This window comes from Vanacampus margaritifer, chromosome 5 (assembly GCF_051991255.1).
Source record: "Vanacampus margaritifer isolate UIUO_Vmar chromosome 5, RoL_Vmar_1.0, whole genome shotgun sequence".
In the NCBI taxonomy this organism is placed as follows: domain Eukaryota; kingdom Metazoa; phylum Chordata; class Actinopteri; order Syngnathiformes; family Syngnathidae; genus Vanacampus; species Vanacampus margaritifer.
In genome coordinates, this window is record NC_135436.1 from 10,159,771 (window position 1) to 10,177,476 (window position 17,706).

At 38.6% G+C, this 17,706-nt stretch overlaps 1 protein-coding gene across 2 annotated transcripts; it reads left to right on the forward strand.

Annotated features, from left to right (window-relative positions):
- Positions 1-2,566: 2,566 nt before the first annotated feature.
- Positions 2,567-14,451, forward strand: serpine2 (serpin peptidase inhibitor, clade E (nexin, plasminogen activator inhibitor type 1), member 2). Of its 2 annotated transcripts, none has more exons than XM_077566914.1 (9): positions 2,567-2,796; positions 4,087-4,362; positions 4,440-4,664; positions 7,159-7,356; positions 12,567-12,765; positions 12,858-12,955; positions 13,408-13,494; positions 13,592-13,675; positions 13,939-14,451. In XM_077566914.1, exons 2-9 carry the CDS (start codon positions 4,104-4,106, stop codon positions 13,974-13,976), a joined length of 1,188 nt encoding a protein of 395 aa, XP_077423040.1. In that variant the 5' UTR covers positions 2,567-2,796; positions 4,087-4,103; the 3' UTR covers positions 13,977-14,451. The 2 variants fall into 2 exon arrangements, with proteins under 2 accessions (XP_077423040.1, XP_077423041.1); XM_077566915.1 differs by lacking the exon at positions 2,567-2,796 and adding an exon at positions 2,823-2,964.
- Positions 14,452-17,706: the final 3,255 nt, after the last annotated feature.

Sequence of the window (17,706 nt, forward strand, 5' to 3'; positions counted from 1 at the left end):
CACACAGTTAATGTCGGTTGTTAAGCAGTTTGATGGATGTCGGCAGGAATGAGTTTTTGTAGCGGTTCAGCCTGGTTCTGGGGGCCCTGAATCTCCTGCCGGAAGGCAGTAGCTGGAATTCATGATGCAGAATGTGAGTCGGGTCATTAACAATTTTCTGTGCCAGTCAGGTGACGGACCGCTCATAAAGCATCTGTAGGGAAGGATGATTCCTGACACCCATGATCTTCATGGCAGTCCGCACCAGACCGGCAATCTGTGACCTTGACTGCACAGTCAGGTTGCCGTACCAGGCCGCAATGCCGTATCTGATGATACTTTCCAATGCAGCCCGGTAGAACAACAGCATGATCCTCTGCTCCACTCCATAGACCCTAAGTCTGCGTAGGAAATAGAGACGCTGTTGGAGTTTGGAGCAGAGACTTCCAACATGTACCCTCAAGCTGAGTGTGTTGTCAATGTGGACCCCCAGATACCTGTATGAACCTACCTGGCTGATGTGATTGCCTTTAATGACGACTGGCCCATGGTCACCAACAGTTTTTGGATCAAATATCACCTCCTCTGTCTTCCCCACATTGAGCACAAGATGATTCGGGTCACACCACCGGACAAATTTCTCTATTTCTGAGAAATAGTCCAGTGGGCTACTGCCGACCTGCAGCAAGCTGACGATAGCTGTGTCATCAGAGAACTTAATGATAAAGTTCTCTGGGTGTGATGTCACACAATCATTTGTGTACAGCGTGAAGAGGACCGGGGAGCTGACGCAGCTCTGTGGGGCGCCTGTGCTTATCAATCTGGGTTCCGAGAGGGAGCTGCTGACCCTGACTTGCTGTGTGCGCTGTGTCAGGAAGGAGTGATACCACCTCGAGATGTACGGGTTCACATTCATCTCCTTCAGTTTACCCAAAAGCAGGTGCGGCTGCATTGTGTTGAACGCTGAGCTAAAGTCAACGAACAACACACGTGCATAAGCTTTAGGGCCGTCTAGATGTTTGCTGACCAGATGTGTGATGCTGTTAATAGCATCGTCAGTGCCGTGACCCCGCTTGTAGGCAAACTGAAGGGAGTCTAAGTGTGCATCCACCTCCCCCCTGAGCCGAGTCACCATCAGCCTCTCGAAACACTTCATAACAATGGAAGTTAGAGCCACAGGCCTGAAGTCATTATTGACCACAGGACATTGTTTTTTAGGAACCGGGGTGATTACCGATTTTTTCCAGAGACTGGGAATGGAGTGTGAGTCCACAGATCTCTGGAAGATGGGCTGCCATGCCGCTGTGAGCTCCTCTGCACAGGATTTTAGCAGAAGGGCAGATATCCCATCCGGTCCTGAGGCCTTTTTTGTGCAGACAGACCTAAAAGCAGATTGGACATCATGGGGATGAATCACCAGCCTTGAGTCCTGCTCATTCACTGAAATTGACCTCAGGACCTTTTTCAGCAATAAAGCGTTAATATTTTGTCTAGAATTAACTTGTTTGCCACTTGCTGACTGAAAATGGTCAAAATCCCAGGTGCTCAGAGCTCAGGTAATGACCAATCACGGCTCACCCGTTTTCTGGGTTTGGTCATGTGACGTTCGCAAACTGAGCCATAATTGGTTGTTGAGCCCTCCCTGAGCATTGGCGATTCTAGGGCTGCTCGATTATGGGGGGAAAAAAATAAATAATAATCACGATGATTTCGGTAATAATTGAAATCAGATTATTCAAACGATTATTTTTTAATACCAAAAAAAACGTTTAAACATTTTAAATTATTAAGACAAATACAATGATTTGAAACACTATAATTATGTAAATTCCCATTGGACCAAACAAGATTTATGAAATTAGTCATTTTAAAATTAAAAAAAGTGCAAATTTAAACAACCCAAAATTATAATTAATAATCTTTCATTTTTGTTTATGATTATGCCAAATTTGTAATTGTGGAGTTTAATAATTGAAATTGTAATTTAATTTCAATTAATTGCACAGCCCTACGCGATGCAATTTTCAGTTACCAGCAAGTTGCAAAGTGCATTTTTAAAGGTATTAATTACAGTTGGTAGTGATCAAACTAATTATAGACTAAATACTAAATTATTACTAATGAAAATGGTTAAACAGTCAAGTATCTCTTTACTTGTCAGGAAATAGAATTTCTCTGTTCTTTTACTTGTACTCATCATCTGATGTTTTTGTTCCTTTTATTAGCAGTAAATGGATGTAATCAATATATACATATATAGTAGGCCTATAAAATATATTGTTTATTCAATGGAAATGTAGTTTTGTCCATTGCTATTTCCATTCGCTGTATTTTATTTTGAAACATTTGATATGAAACAAACTTAGATTCCCTCCAGCCTCTGTACTTAATTTTGTAGTCACAAAAGCAATTTGGGAGAGAATATGCCATTTACTAATTCTGAAAATATTCACCCCTACATACCTTATTGTAAATGTACATTTTTAAAAATGTCAGGCAAAGTTATAACGATTTCTCGGTTCTTTACTTGTCTTTTTGTTTTGAAGGATGTAACGGAAGTTGTTAATGTAACGTGTTTTGTGGCACTCTACACGTTCATGCAATGTTTGCTTTGGAGGAGGAGTTGAGACCGTTAAAGTGGTATTAAAACGGCGTTGTTCAGTTTCGACTGGCGCTTTCTTGTAATGACCAGCATTTTAGATGTATATAGCACACGTGTGTGATATTTTGTTTGGACGACCGTTGAGACGTTGAGAGTTTGGTGGAGAGAGAAAGTTTCACCTGTGGTGCAAGAGTAGCACGCGTCTGAACGTCACAGTAAGTTAACGTCGTTTGTGAAAAATGGTTAATTATACAACGTCACACCTGGCTGAACTCCGTTTATCTTACCGAAACTCTTAGTCATTTTGAAGCATTCACTTCATTGCACTCTTTAGCCATGTTTAACTGAGGTCAAAGCGGTGGTATTCGTTGAGTTTTTGACTTGTAAGTACATTGACGTGAGAGGTGTTTGATCACATTGCTTCGAAGCTTTATGAATGACACACATTGAGCATCAACAGTATTGAGCATGAAAATATTTTACTGGTCGAAGAATGCACATAAATTATATCTGACTGACCATAGATTACTCTTGGCAGGTGACCGGACTCAGAAAGGTGAATACAGTACTACATATTGAAATACCTCATTGTATTGAAATAGATTGAAACTGATTCACTGGAACCGAAAGTCGGCTTTGTGGTCTCTATTTTGTATTGCAACAAATTTGCAACACTCTATTTGTTTGGCTAAGCAAAACATTTTTTGTTTTGTGTGCAAATTGGCAAATGTCATTTGCAATCAGTGAACGTTTTTCTCTTAATAGTAGTTCTGCCTCACAGCAAGAAGGTTCTGGGTTGGAAAGTGAGCTCAGGTCGTTCAGGGTGGTGTTTAAAACGCAGTAAAATTGTGACCATAGAACATTGGACGCTTTTTTTCTCTTTTTTAAATCTTTAAAACATTTTTTTTTTATAATTTTCTGTAAAGAAATGCTGTGGCTCTCAACTGTTTTTACCATGGGACCCACATGTTCCTATTGTTGCAATGTTTGACTCAATCTGTAAATTTTACCAAGCAGATTTTAATGAAACCTACTTATTTATGATGGCACAACACAAAATCTCACATTTCAGTTCAAAAATATTCAATCAATATCTGAGGATATTGATGCTTTAACTCCTCATTTATGCTAAACAAACTTTAAAAAATTCCTTAAACTAAAAAAAAAAAAACAGTTTGAAACTTTTTGCAGAATGTAAGATTACATTTCATGAAAAACTTTGTTAGTCGCGTGATGCACAAGGTCAGCTAAAACAAAAGGTCAAAAAGTTACAAACATATGCAGCAATATTATAATATTCCCTTTTTAATAATGCATGTTTTTGGGAAGTAGTACTCTATTTTAACATTGAGCCGTTGAAAGATAAGCAAAGGAGAAGATGGCTATTGTGACTAAATCACACATAAAAAATAAATAGCATAAGCCTACTTTGCATCTTCCAAATCTATTTTGAAAGTCCCTTTATCGCTCGTATGATGCTATGCCACTTGTGTGTTTATTTCAAGGTGCTGTTAAAGTCAGAATGAGGTACCTGGCATTGCTGGTTCTGTATGCACTGGTGACCCTGTGCTTCTATACAAGTGCACTGTCCCAAGTTTCTTACGGCGAACGGGGATCAGATGTTGGTATTCGGGTGTTTCAGCAAGTCGTCCGCTCCAAACCGCTGGATAATGTGGTCCTTTCACCTCATGGAGTGGCCTCTGTCCTTGGCATGCTGCTACCAGGAGGTTATGGGGAAACCCGCAAGCAAATTGTTGGTGCTCTCCGATACAAGAAAAATGGTGAGGGTATTTTAAATAAAAAATTCTGAGCAAAGTTGTGAGAGAGGCTTGTAATTTGTAATTTTTGATTTGCACAGGACCTTTCAGAATGTTAAAGAAACTGCACAAGACTTTGACCGCTAAATCCAAAGATGTCGTTCTCATTGCCAATGGCATGTTCAGCCAAGAGGGCTTCCCCATGCAAAAGAGATTTGTTGACACCAACAAAGCAAACTTCCAGGCTGAGAGCAGAAGCATGGACTTCAGTGACCCACAAGGGGCATCAGATAAGATCAATGCCTGGGTCACTAACAAAACCAGAGGTAGGTCATGTTATGAACTGCAGCAGCTCTATCGTTAGATGACAATGAACATTCACTTTACAAGTCAATTGACAGTGTACACGCCTAATTTTTATTTAACAATGCTCCTAGAATTTTAAGTTGAAATCTACATTACTTTAAAATTTAAAAAATACAGTAAGATCCTAGATTCCAATAAAATGGAGAAAAAAAAGCCCTTTGTCGAACTTTAGTAAGGCGAATCGTATAAACCAGTCTGACGTGGAAAATGCAGCACATTGGCCTTTGTCTTGGACTCGATAAAAACAAAGGCTGCATAAAACAATGTGATTGGGACCTTGTAGATAATTATTATAATTATATCCGCCATTTTAAAATTGAGTCTCTGTTTTAGTCCAGTTTAAATCACGCTTGTTAGTTTTTATCATAGTTAATCTCATCCCGTTTTTTTAGTCACTTTTTAGTCTAGCATTTTAGACTTCATTTTGGTACAAGAAAACATAATTTTATTCGCCTAGTTTTAGTCAACAAAAACCTGTCAAGGTTTTAGTAATTTCTAGACTACAAGGCGCACCTGACTATAAGCAGCGCTAGCTAAATTTGGAGAATGCTCGAGTTTGTTACACATTTAAGCCGCACCCGATTGTAAGCCGCAGGTCTTTTATTGTTACCGCACCCGGTTCCCGCTACTTTCTTTTCCATTATGAGGGTGTAAATTGTCTTCCTCTCCTTCTCTCTCCTATTGTATTTGGGCTCACTTGGTTTGTTTTGCGGTGTCTGACGCTCTTGCACTTCCTTTATAGTGCGCCCCATTGTGATCTGATGGATAAGCCGCACCTTTGTATTACCCGCAGGGCTGAATGCAAGTGAAAAGTATAGTGTACTCCAGGAATTACTGTAGTCTCTAGTTTTTGCCAGGACAATTATTTTTCCCCTGTATATTTTTTCGTCAGCAGATTATGTGGAAGATTTCGGATGTGAAACTATTTCACATAAAAATTTATAATCTTTTTGATGAAAAACAACTTCACACACACAATGACAGAATATCAGGTGGCTACTATGACTCTATGCTGTGAGCTAGTAAATTAGCCCGCATTAGTTAGCGGTCGGTCCGTCGGATTAACATTATTATTGGAACGATATAACCTTTGGATTAATGTTACGTTATAACTATAATTTACTTTATTTTTATTTTTTTTACTTTTTGCCATGAATCCACCTCCTGTCTGTCCCATGTGTTTGCATGCGTTTTTGCATGTTGCACTTGCTAGCTGCAGATTTGAAAGCGGGTGTGACACTGTGTCACATGACAGTGTCAGTGACGGATTAGCAGAGCCAAGATCAAAATCATATAATTTACGTCTCAATTTTGTTCATGAACTAAAATGTCCATAGATTTTCGTTCCGTTTTTATTAAGTGAAGTACATTTTTGTCTTGTCTTCATTAGGTGACAAAAATGCATACTGATTTAGTTATTGTTTATTTTCCCTGATGAAATTAACACTAGGTACGAGCATACATAGCCTTCTACAGCAGAGGTCCCCAACCCTGGTCCTCAGGGACCGGTATCCAGCCTGTTTTCCATGCCTCCCACAGCCAACACAGGTGATTCATATCATCAGCTAATCAGCAATCTCTGGAGAAGGCTGATAACGATCTCCACCTGTGTTGGCTGTGGGAGGCATGGAAAACAGGCTGGATACTGGTCCCTGAGGACCAGGGTTGGGGACCTCTGTTCTACAGGACATGCTAGAAAGCCAGAATAACCAAATATGGCAAGAATAGTAGCCCATCCCAAAGCAAAGGTGCCCTCATCGACTGTCCCAGCTTGTTTTAGCTTCCAATTTGCCTTGGCTTTTGTAACACACAAAACACCAGCTGAGAAACACGATGTTGGGGGGGGGGGGTTGCTATTTAAATTATTCTCACTGTTGCATAAGAACATGATGCAAGTTTTTAGAAATGGGTGCAGGGTGAAAAATTTTTTTTTTAAAATTTAAAAAATACAGTAAGATCCTAGATTCCAATAACATGGAGAAAAAAAAGCCCTTTGTCGAACTTCAGTAAGGCGAATCGTATAAACCAGTCTTTCCCAATCCTGGTCCTCAAGGGCTGGAGTCTTGCAGGTTTTAGATATTTCAGTCCTCCAAACACACATGATTCATTTAATCAGTTTATCAGACAGCTCTGCAGATACTTGAAAATGATCCTAATCTATAAAATCAGGTGGACAAAAACATGTAAAACCTGCAGGACTCCGCCTATTGAGGACCACAATTAGTGAAGACTGGTATAACCTGTAGTTGACTCTGAGGAATGACTGAAAACCAAACTAATAGTGTGAAAAAAGGTTGCTGTGATGTGGAAAATGCAGCACATTGGCCTTTGTCTTGGACTCGATAACCCCCCCCCCCAACAATGTATTCAATTCAATAAGTTTTGTTCGAAACACATTTTTCACACAATCATTTCATCGTGCTGAACGATCTAACCTGTTAAATATTCATCCAGGTCACATCAAAAGCCTGATCAAAGCCGATATGCTGGATTCTGCCCTGACCCGCCTGGTCATTATTAACGCCATCTACTTCAAAGGCTTATGGAAGTACCGCTTCCTGCCTGAAAACACCAAGATGAGGCCCTTCACTGGGGGCGATGGCAATGTATTTAAAGTTCCTATGATGTCTCAGCTATCACTCTTCAACATTGGTAAGTTCTTACTTTTCTAAGTCACACTCACACACCAAGTCATATTTCTTAGACTGCATCCGCTATGGGCATTTAAAGACATACACTGGACTCTTGCTGCCGAAGTGTTCAATAATGTCAAAATGTTACTCTAAAAAGACATACTGTATGTTACATATTTGTATATGTTTTTTTTTTAATACACGATGGGAATTTGTAAAAACAAAAAACGTGGCAATCTGTTCAAAGATTAATTGTGGAATGAATGTGTAGTTTTTAAACACTATTTTTTTTAAGTTATCCACACCACCGGTTACTGCAGCCTTGAAGGGTCCTGATTGATGTGCACTTTAAAAAACTTTTTTTTTTTATGTCCAGCCACAGTCAAAACTATTTGAAGGTCTCGATCAAGATCCTTTGAGACTGCAGTAACAGGCAGTGTGGATATCTCAAAAGAGCACATTTGTCAATGGAAGCTAGATAAATGAAAATTGCTCCTTGTTGATCAGATTGCTTTTTTTTTTTTGGGGTGGCCATCGGTTAAATTTGAGTCTGTTTAAATTCTCTTGCACCTATATTGAATTGAAGGATCAATCGAAATGCTGAGTTTATTAGTTGTGTAAAACGTTAACATGGTTTTATGAGCTAGTGTTGCTGAGGTTGTATCTGCACATATGGCCAAGTGTTACATTCATATCTGGTCGATGGTACATATTTTTCACTTTGCAGATAAATGCCTGAGCAGAAAAAAAGACATCATTTAAAATGTCAGTGAGAGGAATTGTCAATGGGTCATAAAAACAAATCATTTGCAGATATTTTTAAGCTAAATATATTTCTAGATATACGGTACTTCTTTTTAGTATGACATGATGTGATATCTTTTTGGTAGCAATGTGACAAGTGGCCCGTCTTTGTGGAAATTTCTAGAAAACAAGGAATGAGCACTTGCATCTAAAATCCTCCATAACAAATAAATTCAGACACACAAAAAAAAGACTTACAGTACATGGCGTATTCTGCCCACACTGCTCTTGTCATGATTAATAATCTTCCATCTGCACTAAATTGAGGTTTTAGGGCAACTGTCTGCATTTGGAACATCACACCGTCACGTTAATTTTCACTTGTTGACGTCCCGGAATTTTGGCCAGTATGAGCAATTGGTAGATATTATTAACTGAAACCTGTCAGCCAATCTGAGAAGGTTTGAGTAGAAGGCAGAAGGACAGGGTTGAGGAGAACATTGCAAACAAAGTTTTACTCTAATATGTAGACGATATCACACAACATTCCCCAAAAGGGCCATTTGTTTCCCAACACAAAAAACAAAATTTCTCCGGAACCCATTGTCTGATTTTTCCAAATTTGTGGTGCGTTGTACTCTGCTTGAAGTGGCCATTCTAACCAGATTCAGCATTTTAACGGACTTCATTTCTGAGAAATCATGTCACATAATTTTAGCCATAAGGTGGCATTTTAAATGTCATCACAGGTTCAGGATAATGAACCTAAAATAAGTCGCAGCCTGAACCTAAAATAAAAAGTCCCATTTTACGCTTTGTTGACCGAGCAAGTCACTAATTGTGTTCCACATTCCAACGCAGCATCTGGATCACAGTTGCTCCTTTATCTTCTTGCGATCCTGACTGATTGCATCATGTTGATTCAGGCTCTGTTTTGTTTCTATGCCACATCTTGTCACTAAAGATTCTGAAACTTGCAAAATGTTTTGGGTGGCAGTCATGCTGCACAATAAGCATGGAACAATTAGGTAATTCTCTCTCAACCTGTAAGTAATTCTCACGTTTAAAAATACCACTAACACGTCTGTAACTTAATCTTACCTTTTGGCTAATCCAAATTGCAAAAAAAACAAACAGTTTTATTCTAGTCTTAATCTGGTAGTATTTCTCCACACCAGTTTCTGCTGGTAAATGGATTTGAATATCTAACAGAATGTCTGTTTTAGATTTAGGGCCCGACCGAATGTAATCGGCCGATTATTGTCCTTCAAACATCTTCCAAAACAAGCGGCCAATTGGGCCAAATGGCCGATTATTGTCCCCTTTAAGCGTTATAAACGTTATCCATGAAACCCAAAGTTTCCGACACTGTGAACGTGCCCTGAATGCACCATTTTGCTTGCGTATCATGATTAGCAACTAGCAAGTGTGTGGCGTATGTTATTCTGTTGTCCCCCAAGTGTCCTTTAAGCTATTTAATGACATCCCAGTTGGAGTTAACTGTAAAACTAAACACACGACAATAAGAATAACACCCACTGTATATTTAAATACAAAACATGCTTAATTTTTAAAACATCGCAAGCCTAGCGCTAATGCTAAAAGCAGAGGGAAGATCCCATTCAAATGCTAATCGCAAGTTAGCATCAACTTCGAGAGTGTTTTTCCCTCAAATAATGAATCTTCACACTCAAATGGTGTGGGAACACATACCTATAGGTAAGATAACATGACACAAATTCTTCCCAACGTGTGAAAATTTTGTTATTTTAATAGATTTCAATTGATGCACGGCACCATACTGCCCCCAAGAGGCCAAAACGTACAAGAACAGTTAGCATTTGTTCTTACTGTTTTTTCAGTTGCTATTATTTGAGTGTATTCAATTCTTATTTCATGTTCTTATTTTTATTTTGTCATTGTCCTTTCAAGTTATATTTAAAGTTGATATTTCAAGGATTCAAAGCATTTATTTTCTCAAAATTCAAGGATGCAAACATCCAATGATTAGTTTTTTTTTTTTTGTCTTAACACACATTTTCCACATGACATGGCACAAAATAAATCCCCGAGGTGTACTAGGTTAGCCAAGTAAGTCCCAACACCTGTGAAAATAACACAAGATAAAAATATATAAAATAAAAGGTTAATGCTTAAAATAAAAATGTGTAATATACATGCAAGAGACTTGAATTACATAACATTTAAAACATAATTTGTCCTTAACAAAAACAAAGTGCAGGGTTGAATGGGCATGATGCTACAATGACATTTGTTTTAGTAGTTGAGCAGCCTTAATAGTTGAATAAATACTAAAGTTTTGAAATTAAATTGTTTTAATCATGATTTCAATCTCAATCAAATAATCGTAATTGCTACTTTTCCAGCCGATTTATGTACTCTAACCCTATACGGTACAGCAGTTGTAAACAAGTCAGAATGGTTTTATTTTTGACACATAAATATTTACAGTTACCCTGTATACTTCATGAAGTTTGTTCATAAGGTCAAACTATGGACTTGTCATTCAAAGTAGAGTAAATCTTAATAGTGAAAGTTAGGAAGGAGGGGGGGGGGGTAGTTTTATGCATTATATTTTTTAAATAATCGGCTTTTTTTTTCCGGCCAAAAATCGTTATCGGAATTGGCCTAAAAAAAAATGCATATCAGTTGGACCCTACTTAGGATACCTTGTATCTTCTGTCCCATCCATCCATCTTCAGAAAATTTGAATATCGAGGAAAAGTCCTTTTATTTCAAAAATGTTTTTGAAAAAGTGAACTTAGCTTGTTCACTACACACAAAGGGAAATATTTCAAGTCTTTGTTTCAATTTGGATGATTATGGCACAGAGACATAAAATAAAACTGCTTCATGTGACCAACAAAAAAGGATCTCAAAGACAGAAATGCTGACTTTCCACAAAAAGTGTATTCAAGTCATATGCCCTCAGTAGTTTGTTGGGCCTCAATGACCGCATCAAGACGCCGGCGGCGTTGCATGGAGATGATCAATCAGCCTTTTGCACAGTTCAGGTACTATTGTAGCTCAAAATGCTTTGATATCGGCCATCATCGTCTGCATTTCAGGGTTTCACAATTTTCAATGGGGGTCAAGTCTGTTATCCTGCTGGAAAATAACGTCATTGTCTCCACAAAGCTCACTGTGCAGCGGGCAGCATGTAGTGCTGTAAAATTTCCTGGTAGAAGACAGCTGCATTGACTGTGGACTTTTTAAAAGACAGTGGAGCCACACCAGCAAGTCACATGGCTCCCTAAATAAACCATTACTGAGTATGGAAACTTCACACTGGACTCCAAACAGTTTGACCTTTGTGCTACTCCAGACTCTGGGAGACCTTGATTTCCAAATGAAATGAAAAATGTACTTTGATCTGAAAAGAGGACTTGGACAACAAACCAGTGCTTTTTCTCCTTAGCCCAGCACAGACACTTCTGACTTTGTTTTTGGTTCAGGAGTATCTTGAGTTATGGAAATCTCCAGCTGTAGCTCAGTTCATGCAAGAGTCTGTATGTGGAGGTTTTGGATCCCCCAGATTTGGGAAAGTTGCTTGATATCGTCTTCATCCCCCGTCACTTGTGCGCCTTTTCCGGCCACGTTTTCCCCTTCCTCTTAACACACTGTTCATGTACGCTCTGTCGGCATCCCGCTTCTTTTGCAATTTCTTTTTAAGACCTCGTCTCCTTATGGAGGCGGGCAGTGATGGTTTCTGGCATAAGTGTGTCAAATCAGCAGTCTTATCCAGGATCTTAAAGCTTACTAATAAACCAGGAATATAATCTAAAGGCTGGGGAAGGCCCCCGCAGTTGTTTTGCTGACAAGTTTGGGACACAGGGGGGCTACAATGTTGAACTTTGTCATGATATTCTACTTTTCTGCAACATTGGATTTTTTTTGTTGTCTTTCTGCCATAATCATCAGAATTGAAACGAATAATGGCTTGAAATATTTGACATTGTGTGTGGTGAACTAATATAAACATAAGTTTCACGTTTTGTAACTTATTAAAATGAATGGACTTTTCCTCAATCACATTTTTCTGACACCTGTATTTTACATTGAAGAGAAGAATATAATGCTCTTCTAGAAAGTTTAGAATCAGTATTGGTTCCAAAATGGGAACTGTGAAGTCTGAAGACTCTCTTGCACAAATATTTCATCACATTTTTACCATGAATAATATTGTTTTTGTTTTCTGTTTATATATTTAAAAAAAAAAAAAAATCCTGGGCAAATACAATTAATGTACATTCAAAATGTATCCATGAAATAAAATCAGAGAACACATTTACTTGCTATTGCCTCTCTTTGAATTATACTGTACATATTTAAATACTCAAATGTAAATTTGCTTGACTTGATAAGTTTAAATTGCAGTATGCGTGTATTAGGTTCTGTCCGATGTCTCATGCATTCATGTGTGAATAAATCGTAATAAAATGTCTTAAAACTTTCTTCCACCAGGCGTGGCCACAACTCCTCAGGAGGTGAAATATAAGGTGATCGAACTGCCCTATCATGGAAACACGACCAGCATGCTGATTGTTCTACCCACTGAGGAGGACACGCCTCTGTCCGACATCATCCCTCACATTAACACCGCCATTGTGCAGAGTTGGAGAAAACTAATGCACATGCGCAAAGTACACCTACTCATCCCCAAGTAAAAAAAAACAGGATTACACTCAATCCACACTTTCAGTTTGCTCAAGTGAATGTGGGAGATAATGTGTGGATGTTTGTGAATGTCTCTAGGTTTGCTGCTGATATTGAGGTAGACTTAAAGAACCCCTTGTCAGCACTGGGAATTACAGACATGTTCCGTAAGGACAAAGCAGACTTCAGAAATCTGAGTGAGTAAAAGTACCGTCAATCCCATTCCAAATATGACGTGATGTCTTGTATGTGCAGAATATTTATTCAGACATGAGCAAGGTTTGAAAATATGAAGGGAACGGTTGGCTGTTTACTGCTGAGAGCTGGTCAGACCAATGTAATACGTCGAGATATTCAGTGTGAAAGTCAAACTAAATCACTTCTCTCCATTGATTTAAGACGCTGCAGTACACTAGTGCCACCCGGTGGTGTAAAATATTAAGACATGTGACAACACACTGCTCAATAACTTTTTTCTTTTTCTTTGTGTTCTTCTCTAAAAATGTACACAGTAAATTTGGCAAATTAGTATATTTGTGTAGAGCTAGGTCTGTTACACTAGTTAGACAGATGTTTTTTTTTGTTCTTTTTAAACAAAGTTAGTATATCTGTATACATCTGGAATTAATGCGTGTGCATGCTGCCTTAGGTGCAGAGCCTGTATATGTCTCTACGGCCCTCCAGAAAGCCAAAATTGTGGTGAATGAAGATGGAACAAAAGCAGCAGCTGCCACTGGTGAGTGTTTTGGTGCAATTGCTGTGTATACATTTCATCAAATTACATCTAGACAAGTGAATATTGATTTCTAATGCTGTAATTTTCTCATGTCCAGCGGCAGTGTTGATGGCTCGGTCCTCTCCTCCTTGGGTTGCAGTGGACAGACCTTTCCTCTTCCTTATTCGGCATAACACAACTGGTACATCATTTTTCTCATCTATCTATATATAGATATATAGAGAGATAGATCTATATATAGAGATAGATCTCTATAGATAGATAGATCTCTCTATCTATCTAGGGCTCATTGGTATTTTAAGGGAAATACATTATACATCTGATGTATTATCATTATTTTATGCCTTTTGGATAAAGACATCATACATATTGCCACCCTTTTACTCAATAAAGCCTTGCATTTGTTGATGCCTTCCCCCCTACCCCTCCTTCCTCTGTCCTCAGGTACACTCCTCTTTATGGGCCAAATTAACCAGCCCTGAAGTCGGTGTCGGCTGTGTAGCTCCCCCTAGTGGTATTGTGGAGTGACAGCAATTACTTCCCTGCACACAAACAAGCATACAAACTTTGCTGTGGATAGTATTTGTTTTATTGCCTTTTATGTTAGTCATTTTCAGAAATGCATGATATGCCTGAAAAGTTTGTTTCTCCAGCCTTTTCTTTTTTATTTTTTTTACTATGATTTTAATGGACTTTGAATGTCATTTGTGTGTTTTATTCACTCTGGAGTAGCATACATTGTTTACTAATCATTTTTATTATAATTTTGTATTATTATTATTTTGCCCATTTCAATAGATATTACTCCAGTGGTTCTTAAATTATGGCGATGCTTGTCCATTTCTTAGGTATTGCTTGCAGCTGTTTTAATGAGAAGTTTATTTTCCTTCACTGAGGAAATTTTTTGTTGTAATTCTTACTATATTTGGGAGCAATAAATTCTCATTTATAAGCTCAGCTAAAGTTTGGCACATCTGGCAAGTTTTTTTTTTTTTTAACACAGTTCTGACACTTCACTCTTTGAGAAAGGTGTTATCCATCACTTTGAATGTGAACGTTAGATCTCATGTGTTCAGCATTTTATTAATTATTTTTGTACATATTTTATTGTAATCTTAAAATATGTTCCAAATTATGGATAACATTTTTTTGTAATGTATAATAATAATAGTAATGTAGTTTATTTCACCCTGGTAACAGTATGCTATTCTTGATGCCTGGCATGGCCACATCAATATATTAACTCATGCAGCAAATGCTTATTTGGGGATGACATTTGCCTAACAATTAGAAAACAAATCAGCAGGAAGAAGAAACTACCTATAGACCATAGATATCTATGATAAAGACTAACACAGCAACGTTGCATTGTTTTAATCAGCATCCCAGGTATTCTATTGTCGCCTTGTCAAAATTGGGCCATTTGTTCTTGAATCAAGAATCTTTATTGTCATTATGCAAGCCTAATGAAATTTTGTTCCGGCAGCTTTCGGCACAATTTAAAAAGGCAAGTGGCATAAAAATACCAAACTAGACTACATAATAAATAATTGGGTGGACGTCACTGGGTGGGGTCTGCCCCTATGCGACTAGCTCTCCTCCGAACCCTGCCGTCATATATAGAGTCCAGTGGTGGGATAGGACTGCCCACAATTCTCTGTGCTGTTTTCACTCCCCGGGACAAGTCCTTCCTATCCTGTGCAGTGCAGCTCCCATACCACACTATTGCACCAAAACAGAGGACAGTCTCTACTGTGGCTCTGTATAAGTTTTTTTTAGGAACTGAGGTGAGAGTCCAGTCCTTTTAAGATTCCCGAGGAAGAAGAGCCTTTGTTGGGCCTTCTTCACCAGGTGCTGTGTGTGTGTGTATGGACCAAGTGAGGTCAGATGTAATGTGGATTCCTAGGAACTTGATGTTATCCATTTGCTCCACCTCCTCCCCATGAATGAGGAGATGGGTGTGTTCCATCCTCCTAGATCTCCTAAAATCCACAATGACCTTGGCTTTTGAAAACCCGTCTGTCAGGTGTTGAATCAACTCTCTGTAGTGGGTCTCGTCATTGTCTGATATGAGGCCCACTACGGTGGTGTCGTCTGCAAACTTCACAGTCATACTTGTTGGATGAATAGCAGAACAGTATTGTGTGAAGAGGGTGAAGAGAGAGCGGGGCTGAGCACACAGCCCTGCGGCGTGGTGTGCCTGTACTCTGGATTAATGTGGTTGATGTGCAGTCCCCAATTCTCACCATCTGAGGCCTATTGGTGAGAAAATCTTTAATCCAGAGACGTAGAGGAGCCGACAGTTTTAGGTTGTGGAGTTTCAGTATCAGCTTGTCACAGTGTTGAATGTCCAAAAATGACATCCTGACATAAGTGTTAGGAGGATACTCCAGGTGAGTCAGTCGCGTGCAGTGCTATGGAGACTGCACCCTCTGTTGATCGGTTCTCCCTTTAGTCGAACTGATATCTGTCCTGAGTTGCAGGGATGACGTTCTTAATGTGATTAAAGATGATCCTCTCGAAGTACTTCATGATTACCGGTGTCAGCGCGACAGGGCGGTAATCATTTTTTTGGGCACAGGCACAATGATGGAAGACTTAAGGCACACAGGGACCGAAGAGAGCTTCAAGTAAAGTTCTGAAACAATCCATTTTGGACCATTTGGTTCAGTAGACAGGCAATTGTCAAACATCCTTGGTGTTATGCTGGCCTTTTCTGAGTGAAAATAGTCAACTTTAAAGAGAATGCCTGACCACAAACGGGAACAAAATGCTGAATGAAACGCCAACAAATACAGGTTAACCTGAAGCATTTGCCAGTTGTATGACCTTTTGTCACATTTTACTACACGCAAAAGTTGGGGATAGATGGCTTTCAGGTTTTTTGATCCATGGATTGACTCGAAAAAAATCATGTTCCAATTGTAATCGTTAGTCTTTGTCATGCATTTTGAAAGCAGTTTGCAACAGAGAGATGAAGAGTTACAGAAAGTGTCAAAATATAAATACCAATTGTTTCTAACTGAACAGAAAATGTTCAGTATTGGTCATTCATGTTGCCTGTTATAAAACACCAAGTTGTACAAAAAGTAGTGAAGCATTGAGCAGTTGGACATGTGCTTTATAATGTCGTGAGTACGTGTCAGGAGTCGGTAAATAACATCTCTTTTCACCGGGTACATCGGCTTGGAGCCCCTAGGGGCAACAGACCCCGTCCTATTATCGCCAAGTTTGAGCATTTTAAACAGAAAGAATTTGTTAAAAGTAAAGGACGGGAGCTTAAAGGGACCTCATTTGGAATGAATGACCAATTCCCGAGAGAGATTAATGAGCGACGAAAGGTACTGTTTCCTATAATGAAACAAAATAGGCAGGAGGGTAAACGGACTGCGATGGTCGTCGATAAACTATACATCGATGGCCAACTATTCCGGAACCCCAACTCCACTCCCTGGCTGTTCTAAATGGCATTGGTGGAACTAAACTTTGTTTGATCATTAGATGTATACATATACTGTATATGTGGTTATAAAACCTTAAATATGAATACTCATTATGTTTAGGCGATATTATAAATATATTATTAAATACATAACTATATCTAAAGTATATTTAAACAAAAATCTCGCTTAGGTTACCAGTTATTGGTGTATTTTTATGTTTAATCCCCCGTTAACTTCCTTTACTTTTACCTCCCTACCTGTTTTTTCACTGTTATATTTACTTACTCGTTACCTCATATTTTACACAAATTACATAAACCACCTAACCACTTTGATTCTATCCTATAACATACTAATACTGACAAATGGCCTATGCAGATATATACACAGGACTGAGTCTATATTGTTTGTATGCATAAATTAGTTCTGGTTTCCTGGAATGTTTGTGGCGCTCGCTCAGAAGCAAAAAGAATAAAAACTTTAGACCATCTCTTAAAATTAAAAGCAGATATTTGCCTCCTACAAGAAACCCACCTACAAAAATCTGAAGAAAAATTACTTATTGATAAGAATTTTAGCCAAGCGTACTCTGCCCCTTATAATAGTAGACAAAGAGGAGTCTGTATACTCATACATAAGAATTTACTCTTTACTTTAAATAATACAATAATAGACCCAGAGGGCCGATACATTATTATCCAGGTGACTATATTTAATAAAATATATACACTTGGTAATTTATATGCCCCTAATAATGATGATCCGGCCT

Bases quoted from the DNA above. Each gene is read 5' to 3' on its own strand.
- serpine2 (XM_077566914.1), top strand. From the start codon at position 4,104: ATGAGGTACCTGGCATTGCTGGTTCTGTATGCACTGGTGACCCTGTGC. The intron at 12,766-12,857 runs GTAAAAAAAAAC...GAATGTCTCTAG, and splicing joins GTACACCTACTCATCCCCAA to GTTTGCTGCTGATATTGAGG. The intron at 13,676-13,938 runs GTACATCATTTT...CTCTGTCCTCAG, and splicing joins TATTCGGCATAACACAACTG to GTACACTCCTCTTTATGGGC.